Source organism: Rattus rattus, chromosome 3 (assembly GCF_011064425.1).
Source record: "Rattus rattus isolate New Zealand chromosome 3, Rrattus_CSIRO_v1, whole genome shotgun sequence".
NCBI lineage: Eukaryota > Metazoa > Chordata > Mammalia > Rodentia > Muridae > Rattus > Rattus rattus.
In genome coordinates, this window is record NC_046156.1 from 9320600 (window position 1) to 9334730 (window position 14131).

At 44.2% G+C, this 14131-nt stretch overlaps 1 protein-coding gene across 2 annotated transcripts in view; it reads left to right on the forward strand.

The window, feature by feature from the left end:
* Positions 1–14131, forward strand: part of Miga1 (mitoguardin 1) — a 50491-nt gene that overhangs the window by 31927 nt on the left and 4433 nt on the right. Inside the window, exons 8-14 of one of the 2 annotated variants that reach the window (XM_032897139.1) lie at positions 2664–2782; positions 3060–3132; positions 4202–4288; positions 5750–5848; positions 7730–7864; positions 9091–9144; positions 14003–14122. In XM_032897139.1, the coding sequence (XP_032753030.1) occupies positions 2664–2782; positions 3060–3132; positions 4202–4288; positions 5750–5848; positions 7730–7864; positions 9091–9144; positions 14003–14122 (687 nt within the window). The remainder of the gene's footprint in view (positions 1–2663; positions 2783–3059; positions 3133–4201; positions 4289–5749; positions 5849–7729; positions 7865–9090; positions 9145–14002; positions 14123–14131) is intronic. The other variant, XM_032897141.1, reaches the window with a different exon arrangement.

Below are 14131 nucleotides of genomic sequence, written 5' to 3' on the forward strand. Positions count from 1 at the left end.
TGTAGTAAAGGTGTCTGCCACAGTGCTGTAGTAAAGGTGTCTGCCACAGTGCTGTAGTAAAGATGTCTGCCACAGTGCTGTAGTAAAGGTGTCTGTCACAGTACTGTAGTAAAGGTGTCTGTCACAGTGCGACAGTAAAAGTGTCTGTCACAGTGCTGTAGTAAAGGTGTCTGCCACAGTGCTGTAGTAAAGGTGTCTGCCATAGTGCTATAGTAAAGGTGTCTGTCACAGTGCTATAGTAAAGGTGTCTGTCACAGTGCTACAGTAAAGGTGTCTGTCGCAGTGCTACAGTAAAGGTGTCTCTCACAGTGCTACAGTAAAGGTGTCTGCCACAATGCTATAGTAAAGGTGTCTCTCACAGTGCTGTAGTAAAGGTGTCTCTCACAGTGCTATAGTAAAGGTGTCTGTCGCAGTGCTGTAGTAAAGGTGTCTGTCACAGTGCTATAGTAAAGGTGTCTGCCAGTGCAGTGCAGTGCTGTAGTAAAGGTGTCTGTCACAGTGCTATAGTAAAGGTGTCTGTCGCAGTGCTGTAGTAAAGGTGTCTGTCACAGTGCTATAGTAAAGGTGTCTGTCGCAGTGCTGTAGTAAAGGTGTCTGTCACAGTGCTATAGTAAAGGTGTCTGTTGCAGTGCTATAGTAAAGGTGTCTGTCGCAGTGCTATAGTAAAGGTAGAAACAGCAGCTGTGCGAGAGGGTGTGTGAACATTGCTAATGGCACTGGAAGGTGCAGCCATTCTGCAGAAAAAAAGTCTGGCCTTTCCTGGACAGTAAACACAGGGTTACCATCTGACCCTTCTATTTCTTTGTGCCAGTAAAGTCAAAAACATGTATCTATACAAAAACATGTATCTATACAAAAACCTGAACACAAGTATCCAGAGCAGCCTATTCATGGTGGATAAGAGTAGAAAAATGGGTGTCCATCACTGAGAAATGGATAAAAATACTGTGGTATATCTATGCTCTGGAAATTTGTGCTTTTAAATTTACCTACATACTTTTATGTTATGAACATGTGTGAGTAACCTGTGTGTGTGTGTGTGTGTGTGTGTGTGTGTGTGTGTGTGTGTGTGTGTGTGTGTGTGTGTGCACGCTCACGCTCACGGCCATGCCCATGTGTATCTAACACTGCATGGTGCACACGGAGGCCAGAGGCAATGGACTCCCTGGACTTGGAAGCACAGGGGTTTGTGTTCAGCCTGTTGTGGGAACTGAGACCCAAACCCAGGTCCTCTATTAGAGCAGCAAGTACTCTTACCCACTGAGGCTTCTTCCCACTCCCGTGCACGTGTATTTTATCTTCCGTAACAATGAGTGAACTGCTGATGTGGGGTATATCATGGTTCACCAGCAGTCAAGCACCAACGGCCACATACTAGTCAATTCCATGAATATGGTGCCTTCTCAGGAGTGAACTGTGGTTTCCAAGTAGCTGTTCCCAGAAGCCAGGACATGTTAGAAGGCTGCTAATGGGAAGGAGCCTCTAGTGGGGCTGGCAGTGTGTCAGAAGGACTGCTGCGGGCATGACTGCAGTGTCCCAAAAGCCAATGAGTTGTATGCTTTTCAGGGTCGGTTTATGATGTATGAAATAAATCTTGGTAACACTGTTTTTTAAAGTTTTGAGCTGGGGATATAACTGAAGAGGTGGAACGCTCGCTCACCCTGCACAGACGCTAGGTTTTCTCCCCAAAGCACCTTACAAAAGACAATACCGTGTTCCAGTAAGTGGATTATTTGATATTGAAAATGAAATGGCTTCTTGTAGCTTGCCACCCAATAGTATTTGCAGTTGTCTTTTAATGAACTGTCAGACTGGAATTATACTTGAAGAGTTGTTAGACTCTAGTCATAGAGTCAAAGAGGATTATCTTTCAGTTACATAAAAGCTAACCAGAGCCACAGAGAGGACAGCCTTCCTAGGACAGCAAGCCGTATTTGTTTCCATGTTTTTACAGTCTGCCTCATTGTGAGTGAAGTGTCCTGTGGATGGTAAAAATCTCTGTGGATGATAAAAATCTCTGCCTTTTGCGCACCTGATAGATTTAAGTGGTTGGCTTTGAAATGAACTGAGCTTACTGACTTTTACCCTTTGGGATCCTTTCGGATTCTTTGAGACAAGGTCTCACTACATAGCTGTCCCAGAACTTGCTAACGTGGCAAGGCCAGCCTCCTTGCTGGGACTAAAGGCGTGTGCCACTGTGCCCAACTAACTTTACTCTTTTTAACAACTGAATGTTTTGCAAAAGATGTTATTTTTAATCATGTGCATCATCTCTGAGTAGGAAAGCACGTATGAGTGTGAGTGCCCAGGAGGCTAGAACTACCTGATTCCCCGCTGGAGACTGAACATCTCCTGCTCTCCAGCTCAGGAGATGTTAGCCTCCAGCCCGCTCACTCTCCAGCCTAGCACCTGGCTCTTTTGTTTGTTTGTTTGTTTGTTTGTTTGTTTGTGTTCTTCACTGAGACAGGGCCATGCCCATGTTTACTCAAGCTGCTCTTAACCTTTAACAACTGAATGTTGAAGTGAAGTGATTTAGGCTTTTGTTACATAAAATGTTAGTGATTTCTGTGGGTTAGTCACATGGAGCATATTTTGATAATACTGAATCCTAGGTTTTTTATAGTTCTTCTTACCTCAGTATAATTCACTTTGTGTATTCTTAGCTTGCAGAGCACAGAGAAGCACAGCAAGCCCTCAGCCTGGAGTCTTTTTGTCACTGCCCTTTTTACGAAGAAGCTATGCATCTGGTGGAAGAAGGGAAAATTCACTCCAGAGTACTGAGGTATCGCTCCAGCTTAGCTTACCACTAGTATTTTATTGTAGTGGCTAATATATTATTTTATAATAATATAGTAAGATACTGTTGCTCTTTTGTGTGGCAGTTAGTAAATCATGCTGTGAACATGGGAAAGAGCATTTTGGTCCAAGTAAATTCCTGCAGTATTTCCCAGTATGCAGAGGACGTGTGCTTCCCATCAAGGGCCTGCTTAAGGCCAGGTGTGTGGAAGGTTTGCTCTTGGATGGGGCCTAACACTTGCTCTCTGCTCTTTATGATATAGAACCGAAATGCTGGAGTGCCTGGGAGACAGTGATTTTCTCGCCAAGCTTCACTGTATTCGGCAAGCTTTTCAGGTATTTCTTACGCACTGAGGGATGTCCTGCACGCATAGCCTTTCTGGTGTAGGCCCTGCTCGTGCACAGGGCTTCTCATTACTCTGCATGCTGAAGGAACAGAGGCAGTCAACTGAGCTTGCTCTCCTTCTAATCCTGTCCTCCCACACCTTTCCCGGCCTACCACACTCTGTCTAAACGAACATTGTGATGCTGCAAGGGTGTGGACAGAGCTGTTAAAATTAGTCTCCATCATTAGGATTTAGATTTGAGTCAGTGGTGAAGAGTACTGATTCCCTAAAATGGAATAAGGCTGCTAATGGTAAAGCCAGAAGCGCTGGCACACGCCTTCAGTTCAGCCTGCTCTGTGAGCCCCAGGCCAGCCAGAGGTACTCGGTGGAACCCTGTCAAAGCAAAATAATAACGAAAATAGAAAATAATTACTTTCTTATGTTTGAAAGCTACGTAAGATTGACCTTAGATTTTTAATGTTTTTTTCAAGATCTATGTTTATAAGTGTGTGTTTGTATGTATGTATGTATGTGTGTGTATGTGTGTGTATGTGTGTGTATGTATGTGTGTGTATGTGTGTATGCGTATGTATGTATGTGTGTATGTATGTGTGTGTATGTATGTGTATGTGTGTGTATGTATGTGTGTGTATGTGTGTGTATGTATGTATGTGTGTGTGTGTGTATGTGTGTGTGTATGTATGTATACACACGTGAGTTCACGTGTCTGCGAGCCCAGAAGAGGATATCATGAGATCCTATGGAGCTGGGTTGTGAGCCATCAACATGGGTGCTGGGAACCAAACTCGGTCCTCTGCAAGTACAGTGCGTGCTCTTAATCACTAAGCCGTTCTCCAGCTCTTCACCGCAGATATTTGATTGTCTGAAACAGAATTAAGTTCAAATTTACCCACCCTGAATCTTTGATCAGTGGGCTTAAGTCTCCATTTCTGTGAGTTTAGACTTCCTCTGTCTTCAGAGCAGTAGTGACTTAGCATCACATTAGTACCCTGACCGCTCAGTTCCCCGTGTGTCATGGGACATCGCTCATTTTCACCCTGCTATGGTGTCTTTTTCAGCTAATCCTTGCAGAAGCAGACAACAGGTCGTTCCTTGCTGAAAGTGGAAGGAAAATTTTGTCTGCTTTAATTGTGAAAGCCCGGAAGGTAAATACATTCTCTAAGCGAGTTTTGTTCTTACTAGTTTCTCTAACTGAAGATTAAATACAGGGGCTGGTGGGAGAGTTGAGCAGGCAAAGGCCTTGGCACCAGACCTGACAACCTGAGCCAGACCCCAGGGCCAACAGTTCTTCTGTCACCTCACACAGAGGCTTGTGCCACGCGTCCTGCCGGATGAAGACAGAGTCTAGCAGGTTTTAGAGTAAAATGTGTGTTGAGTTTTAATAGTGCATGAAGCCTTTGTAAGTAATCAGAAAGGTCCACCCAACCCTGTTGATGTCACTGTTACTGAGACAGAGCCTGGATGCTCCTCTGGTTGGTCTGGAATTCACTCTGTAGATCAGGCTAGACTCGAATGTGTGCTGATTCTTTTACCTCTGCCTCGTGGATGTTGGAACCCCAGATGTGCACGACCCTGGCTAGCTCAAAGAGCTCTGAGTTCTGTGTACAAAGCTCATGGCCGGGTTGTTTGTGATGACTTAGAACTGCCTGTGGCCTCTGGTGATGTCTGGTGATGTCTGGTGAGACCATGGTAGATCCGCTGCTTCAGCCAGGTGTGGGTAACACCTCCTCAAGCCTGTTCAGGAAGAAGGTGGAGCGATGAGCCCCGAGGACCCTGGAGCACAGACTACTGTCTGGTGCTCATCTTCGCTGGGCCGAGTGAGGCAGAGCCTTTGATGAGAACCCCTTCAGACTCTAAGGAACACTTCACTTCATGCAGGCTTGTCCAGAGGAGCAGGCCTGCCCTTAGCCTTTTGCCCACCAGGTATTCAGCTCTAGTTCATTTACTCTCAAGTCCCTCTCTGCACAGAGGAACTGTATTCTACCCTATCGCAGAAGACTCTTCTGAGCAGATAAATGGTAAGGGAGAAGTCACCTAAGCATACAGTACTAAGTGACTCTCAGGTGACACTATGTCCTTGCAGTTCACAGGATAAATCCTGGGTTGCTTTCTTGGCCTTCCCATTGTAGACCAGTGCAGGGCTTTGAACCAGCATGCCTCCAGGAGGAGCCCATCTGCAACAAAAGGGCCCCAGCCAGGCTTCTGCTGCAGCCCTGTTTCCTCTTACAGTCTGGGCAGCAGTTTGCTGATGCTTTACTGGCGTCCCCGTTCCTGGCTTCTGTGAACTAGGACACAGCTGGTAATGAATGGCTGAGAGTTAGACCACTTGCCTACCCTGTAGTGGAAAAGGCCCCAGTTAAACCTCTGCGCCATAGAACCACATGCGTAACCCACACTTGTAAGGAGGGCAGGAACTTGAGGTCACCTCCACTATTGCGGTCACTTGAGGCAGGGGGCTGGAGATGCCTAAAAAAGGAAACGACTTGTCATGCTTGAAAATATTTTCTAGAATAATTAAGATTCAACTTTCGTGAAAAATAGCTTATTTTGTAGGCTTAAGTCTTGTTTTAAAGTTATATTTGGACTACACTATGTTTTCTTTGCAGAATCCAAAGAAATTTCAAGATGTTTTTGATGAAATGATCTATTTTTTAGAGCAGACTGATCACTGGGATAGCACCGAGATGGAACTTGCTGCCAGAGGGGTAAACACATTGTAATCCTCACTCCTGCTTTCTGTGCATGTAGCTCCTAGTCACTCTGTTAACTGATAGTAAATCCAGCCTGTGTGGTGGGGACCGTCGTACCCAGCCTTGTGCTTAGTGTTAGGGTCCTGTGGTATCCAACTGGATGCTGTCTTTTTTCTGACATTCATAAACAATGGAAACTCTCTACTTTATACATTGATTGGTTATGAGGAAATGGCTTTCTCAAAGCCTTTTGTCTTCATTCCTATAAGGTAGGCCTTGTTACAAGGCAGTTACCGCGTGGTGCAGGAGTGGTGTGAGATGAATAAGGGACAGGGAACAGAGCGCCAGGGAAGTAGACTCCATAACTGGAGAAGTAAACGTACCAGGAAGAGCAGAGACGTCCTTACCTGCAAGAGGCATGAGATTAGAACTTGACTGCAGTTCTACATGTGAGTCCAGTTATAGCATCTACAGGGCAGTAGAACCTGACACAGACAGGATCCTGTACCCACTTCTTAGTTCTGGTTACGCTGGCATCTAGGAGCAGCAGCAGTGCAAAGACATTATTTCCAGCACACAGTGCTTGGCTCCTTACCAGCATCCACTAAAGCATGATAGGAATCCTGCAGTGGTGTCCATGCTGAGCTCAGAGCAGCTCGCTATAGTCGACACCACAGAATGCAGCTCCAGGGAGCTGGGGACGTTGGAGCAGGGGACAGGGTAGGTCCAGACACAGAACTCTTCCATAATCACCCCTAAAGTGGGTAAATCTGAACCCCGGGCCTATTTTACTTTTCTCAGCTTTTCTCTATTCCTGTTGTCTTTATCTTGGCCTACATCTCTGTTGCCTTTTGCCTAATCTCCTCCATCTCTGCAGTCTGTGACTCACTGCCCACTGCACCCCTAATCTCCTCCATCTCTGCAGTCTGTGACTCACTGCCCACTGCACCCCTAATCTCCTCCATCTCTGCAGTCTGTGACTCACTGCCCACTGCACTCCTAATCTCCTACATCTCTGCAGTCTGACTCACTGCCCACTGCACCCCTAATCTCCTCCATTTCTGCAGTCTGACTCACTGCCCTTATATTACTCTCCTCTGTCCTGTTCACCTACAAGTCTGCTAAGTTATCTTGTTTTGGGATAGAGTCTCGTTGTAACCCAGCGATGGACTCTATGGAGCTGGTGCTGGTCCACACTGCTCCTGCCTCCCCCGGCAGGTGCTGACATTACAGTTACGTCCCACTATGCCTGACTCACCAGAACCATCTTTAAATATGTCCTGTGATGACCTCCTCGTCAGCATCCCCACCCTCCTATGAGAATAGAGTAAAAGTCCTCACATGGACGTAAGTCCTGACAGGATCTCATCCTTGTTTCCCGACTGATTTTCCCTGCTTTGCCATAGCACACTTCCAGGGTCTTTCCACTCAACACCATTGTGTTTCTTCTGACCCTAAGTCTCTGACAGGAACTCCCCGTAACTGGGAAGATTCACTCCCTAAGGAAAGCTATCTCTATGAGCTGTATTGTATTTATCTGTGGGATTATCTCCCTGCTGTTTTCCCCAGTAGACTCCAGATTTCTGAGTTGCTCACCGTGGGTACCTGAGTATCTGGTACAGCACAAAGTACAGCGTAGTGTGTTAGTGACTGAGTAAGATGGATGCTCTCATGGCTCAGACAGGCAGACCTGTGAGTGAGCCCAAATGAAAGAATAGTGAGGAGGAACTGGTCTGACCGGGGCCGGGAGGGAGCAAACGTGCTAGAGCTGCAGTCTGGTGCCCCTCCTCCGCGCTGTAGAGAGACACACTCTGAACAGCTCACAAGCCCGGCATTGCAAAGCACACTTTACCCAGAACTCTGTAGTACTCATTGCTATCTTGCAATTTAATACAGGTGAAAAACCTAAATTTCTATGACGTGGTTCTGGATTTTATATTGATGGACTCCTTTGAGGATTTAGAAAACCCGCCAACATCCATACAGAGTGTAGTGAGCAACCACTGGCTCAGCACCTCCTTCAAAGAAACCGTGAGTGCTGTTCACGTTGTTTGCTACTCAAGTTTGATGGGAAATGAACAGAGATGGACACTGACTAAAGATTACAGAGGTCAGCAATGGTGCCACATGCCCTGAATCCTAGCATCCAGGAAGCAGAAACAGAACTCTGAGTTCAAGGCCAGTCAGAACCACGTAGAGAGACGAAGCTCATCCTTCGTCATTGGGGTCACGTGTGCAGTAAGTATGTAACACGTCTGATGAGCTTCTCCCTCGGAAGCCTGGGTAGCAGCAGCTGGCATGGGGTAGCGTGTTTCATGGTAAAGTCTGAATGCTGGAAATGCTTTAATGTCCCCTTGGCAGTTTGACAGTTGTGTTAGAACTTCCCTCACTATGTGCTACAGAAGATGCATTGTCTTCATTTCAGCATGGCTGACTTGGTAAAGTTGGTCAGCCAGAATAGAGGCCTCTTTAGGATCCACTAAGGCATTTCTTTTGCCTTCTCATGGTTACAGTTTCTCGGTTCTTGAATAAAACTTAGGTTTTTACCTTCAGATATTCCAGCAACACTGTCCTTGAAGGAAAGACGATAATCTATCTTCATTATCCGATAGAGAACATTTATTTGTGTGTATATATCGACAAATTCTTCTCACTGCATTTCTATAGGAGTAGAACTTAGGACCTCTGCTTTTGTTCATTTGTGAGACAAGGTCTCACTCTGCAGCCCAAGCTGGCCAGCACTCTGGGGATCTGCTGCTTCAGCCTCTTACGTACCAGATCATGGGTGTGAGTTCCGTGTACAGTTAGAGAGTTTATGAGCCTTGAGAATTGTGTTATAATTGCTTGTGTGCCTTGGTTCACAAGAGTTCAGCCCCTTTCTCTTATGGGCTGTTTGGTTGGTTGGTTGGTTGGTTGGTTGGTTTGGTTTTTCAAGATAGGGTTTCTCTGTGTAGCCTTGGCTATCCTGGAACTCGGTTTGTAAACCAGGCTGGCCTTGAACTCAGAGGTCTACCTTCCAAGAGTTGGGATAAAATGGGTGTCCCACCACTGCCCAGCTTTTGTATATAAATTTTAATTTCATTAAATGCAGATTCTCCCCTGATGTTTGTCAATAACACAAACCTGGGGATTGTCCTTATTGTTGCTATTGGGATTTTTAAACCAAGAAACTATGAATTATAATAACTGTTTTTAAGTAGAAATATTGATAATGCTGATGAATTTAAACCTTGCTTTTTTCCTCTGTCTATATTTAGGCTGTGGCTTCAAGTTGTTGGTCAGTGCTGAAACAGAAAAGGCAACAGATGAAGGTTAGACTCATTATGCCCCAGACTCCTCCTCAGTTCATTCTCTGTGGCTTTAAAACCAGCTGAGACTGGGTAATTTATAAGGAAAAAGGCTGGTTCAGTCCACATAGAGAAAACTGCGACCCAAAGCCTACAGAGTCTAAGAAGGCTGTGTGTGTGCAGGGTGGCAGCCTTGCTTTCCAGCACTGCGTCCTCACAGGCCAGAGTGACTGCCTGCTCAGGCAGGAAGGGCCCTGGGAAACCCACGGGGCTTCTATTCTATGATGGACATGGCTTCCCAGGTGTGGGCTCTGACGTGAGACTGCACCAGGGGAATGCCACTTACTAACAGTGTCACCTTGGGAGTTGCTCAACCTTCCCATGCCTTAATGTTTTCACCTTTGAGAAAGGTGATGACAGTGTTTACTTTATACAGTTTTTAAGGATTTAGTGTAAAGTGCTAAGGTCTCAAATGTAGCTCAGCGGTCTTCAGTTCAATTCCAGCTACAAAAAGCTTTAAACAGCCAGCACAATAATGTGCAATGGGAAGTGGTTAGCATAGCATACTGTGCATCTACTGACTTATGTTATCTGACCTGAGTTGTTTTCCATACCCATATTTGTTGGTCTAACATTTGAGACACTGAGCCTGTAAGGCCAACCCTAGGTGTTTCTGCAGCATAGTTCTTCCAGCACCTTCCATAGGTGCTGTTAGAGAGAATTCTATGAATTCTATTTCAATAATTCTGGTTTAAAATTATTCCAGAAACCATACTATATTTGTCTTTCCCTCTCTGCGTCTTTCTGTCTTTGCTCTTTCTCTCCCTAGGAGTAGGTATGCGTTTGTGCGTATGAAGAAATGAGTGTGTAGATGACTGAGTGCATGTGTGCTTCTTCATGTAGTGGTTGGGGACACCACAGTAGGCAACATTAGAAGACAACATTTGAGTATCCTTCCACACCTTTGCGTCTTGTTTGAGACAGGGTCTTTTTCTTGCTACGTAAGTCAGGCTAGCTAAAAATTTTCCTGTCCCTTCCTCCCATCTCCCCATAGGAATATGCTGGCATCACAGATACTTGTCCATGTGTTGACTTTTGTGTGGTTCTAAAGATCTACAGTCAGGTTGTCAAGTCTTGCATGACAAACTCTTAACCCATGAGCAAAACAAAACAAAACAAAAAATCCCCCAGCTTTGCCAGTGGAATATATCAAGGATCAAGTAGGAGAATGTCAAGACAAGATAGAGGAACTGGACCAAAATAAAGACCAAAATCAACTTACAGGAGGAAGGGTTTCTCTAGCTTACACATTACAGTGTACCATCAAGGAAATTCAAGGCAGGGACTTAGAAGAAGGGACTGAGGCAGATGGTGGACTGTCGTTCACTGGCTTGTTGTTCATGGCTTTCCCAGCTTGCTTGCTTATATCATCCAGGACCACCTGCCCAAAGATGCCCCACCCACAGTGGCCTGGGCCTTCTCACAGCCGTCATTAATCAAGAGAAAGCCCCTCAGATTTACCTACAAGCCATCCGATGGAGGCAGTCCTCTTCCCAAAGGACTCCAGCTTGACAGGTTGACAGAGAGCCAACCAGAACATTAAAGAAGAGAAGCATTCTGAGATACTATAAAAGACTAAACTTTTGAAACATGGAAGAAAGAAAAGAAACCCAGGTTAAAGTCACAGAAAATATGTTCAACAAAATCACAGAAGAAAGTTTTCCGAATTTAACCAAGAGATGCCTATCAAGACATAAGAGGCACGCAATGAACGTCAAGTGGATGGGACCAGAAAAGGAACCGCCGGTGTCGAGTAATAGTCACAACACTAAGTGTGCAGGCAAAGAGCGATGCTGAGAGTAATAGTCACAACACTAAGTGTGCAGACAAAGAGCGATGCTGAGAGTAATAGTCACAACACTAAGTGTGCAGAGCAAAGAGCGATGCTGAGAGTGATAGTCACAACACTAAGTGTGCAGAGCAAAGAGCGATGCTGAGCTACAAGAAAGAAGAGGCCAAGTCACATCTAAAGGCAGGCCCCCCAGAGTAAAAGCTACATCCACTTCTCTAGTGGAAATTTAAGAAGCCACAATGGCTTGAATGGATGTTCTATAAATTCTGAAAGACTACAGATGACATCCAAGGCTACTGTGCTCAAAAACTATCAGTCACACTCAAAGGAAAAAGAAAAAATATATATGGCACAAACAGATTAGAGGAATCTATGACACCAAGCCAGCTCTATGGAGGATACTGGTCTTAGGAATGAACCTACCTAAGAAGATAAACATTTTCAGAACAACTAATCAAGCAAAAGAACATTAAGAAAACATCACAAAAACCCAAAAGGACAGGGACAGGAAGTAATATATACTGTTAAGTAGTAACTCATAATATTAATAGTTGTAATTACCCAATAAAGAGACACAGACTAACAAGTTCAATTAGAAAACATAGTCCGTTCCCCCACCCCCCTTTTTTTTGCTGCTTCCAAAAAAATATGCCTTATCATCTTAGTTCTGTTTATATCCTTTTATCCTAAGGTATTGTCTAAGAGACAAAGTATCTATTCTAATGTCTGATAAAATTGACTTTAAACCATAGCTATCAGATAAGGACACATCACACTAAAGAGAGTCTTCCAGGAGGCACTACACTTGTAAGGAACTGTTTTGACTGAAGAGATGGCTCAGCAGCTAAGGGTACAACCATTCCTCCAGAGAACCCAGGTTCAGTTCATAGTACCAAGTCAGAGAGCTCACAACCATCTGTAACCAATTGTAGGTGATCAGAAGCCCTCTGGCCTCTGAGATCACATATATGTATCTGCGCAGAGATATACACATATACATTTGTTTAAATCATTAAAAATAAATACTTTTTGATATGAAAACCATAGATTTGCCTCAACACTATGATGGTGAATGACTTGGATTCACCAGTCTCACCAGTAGACAGGCTGTCCAGACAAAAGCTAAACTGTACACTGGGGTGAAATTACATCATCCAAATGGTCATAACAGACACCTAGACATTAAAGAAGACACTTTCTCAATAGCCCTTGGAACTTTCTCCAAAGTGGACAACATAGTAGGACACAAAGCAAGTATCAACAAATGTAGGAAAATTGAAGTAACATTCTATGTTTTGTCTGACTACAGTGGAACAAAACTGAATGCCAAGATCAATAGACAGTACACAAATTCATTGAAACTGAACATTGAGCTGTTGGATAACAAATAGGTCAAGGAAGATAATTGAGAAGAAAAATATTTTTTAGCTAAAAAGGTCTTTATATTATTTGAGTGTTTTGCCTCTGTATGTGTCTGGGCACTAGTGTGTGCTTGGTGCCCACAGAAGAGGCATCAGGTCTCTGAAACTGGAGTTAGAGATGGTCATGAACTGCCATTTGGGTGCTAAGAATTGGATTCAGACCCCCCTGCAAAACCAACCAGTGCTCTTAACCACTGAGCCATCTCTCCAGACTGAGAAGGAAAATCTTTAGTTCCTAGAATTGAATAAAAATGAAAATACAATATATCAGAAATCTAAGTAGCACAGAGAGAGAGAGAGAGAGAGAGAGAGAGAGAGAGAGAGAGAGAGAGAGAGCGCACAATCTTAGTAATTACTTAATGATGTATCTGAAGGCTTCTGAAAAATAGGGTAGACAATGCCCAATATCACTAGATGGGGAAAGAGGATCAAAATAAAATAGAAATAAAACCAACTCAGAAGTTGTCTTTTAACTATCAAACCTTTAGACTAATTAACCAAAAGAAAGGTAAGACCCAAATTAATAAAAATTAGAGGTCAAAAGGGAAACAAATACTACAGTATTACTGAGGCAATTCAGAGACTCCTAAGGACGCAGCTTCAAAATCTATAATCTACTAAACTAGAAACTCAGTTACCTTAGAGATTTTCTCCAAATACAAATATATGTGCCAGTATTTCATAAGAAGAGTCAGTCACATGACGAAGTTTAATAACACTTTCTTAACTAGCGACTGGAATTCTAGTAGGAATAAGTCGATGCTTTATATATGTGTTTGTTTATAGGCAGGCTCTCCTATCACAGGCTGGCCTGGGACTTCTGTGTTGCCAGAAATGACCTTGCAACCCTAATCCTGCTGCTTCTCCTGCCCATGTGCTAAAACCATCCCCCACACCTGGCGCATAGCGGGCCGGGTATCAAGCCCAGGGTACTGCGTGTGGTAGGTGAGCAGACGGCCTCTGCGTTCCATCTCAAGTCTTAGTGTCTAGTCACTTAGTGCATAAGCCTTCAAAACCCATCTGAGAGGGGTCTTGGGTCACTACAGATAAGTGAAACTATGCAATCATGAAAACTAACAAAATGTCCCTGAAACGCACACAGAATACTGTATCGTTAGAACTTGGTACAACATGTGAATTGCTTTTAGGAAGTAGAAATTAAATGCAAAACCCAAGCTGTTCTGTGGTGGTTTGACTGAGGATGGCACCTATAGGCTCATATATTTGCATGCTCAGTCCCCAGCTGATGAACTGTTTGGGAAGGATTAGGAGGTGTGGCTTGTTGGAGCACATTGTCCTTGTTGGAAGAGGTATTCCAGAGTTTTTAAAAAAATCTGAATTTTTCTGGCTGGAGCTCTTGGATAAGGAAGGCTTAACTCGTATTTTATGAGGTAAATTTGCTTCTCATCTGAAACTGCTGGCTGGAGTATGGAAGCCATATAAAGCCCTCTGACTCTCAAGTGTGTTAATGTTCCCAGTAGGCTGTGTCATGATGGGGCCTTGGCCTGCCAGAGGCTTCTGACCTCATAGCAGCTAGCAGTTTGTGTTCCTTACTAGAGAAAGTAAATTTAAGGAGATACAAATAAACTGACTGCCTTTTGTTTCCCAGCAGATCTCAGATGGATTCTTCGCCCATTTTTACGCCATTTGTGAGCATATAAGCCCTGTCTTAGCCTGGGGCTTCTTGGGTCCTAGAAATTCTCTCTATGACTTATGTTGCTTCTTTAAGGTATGTTCA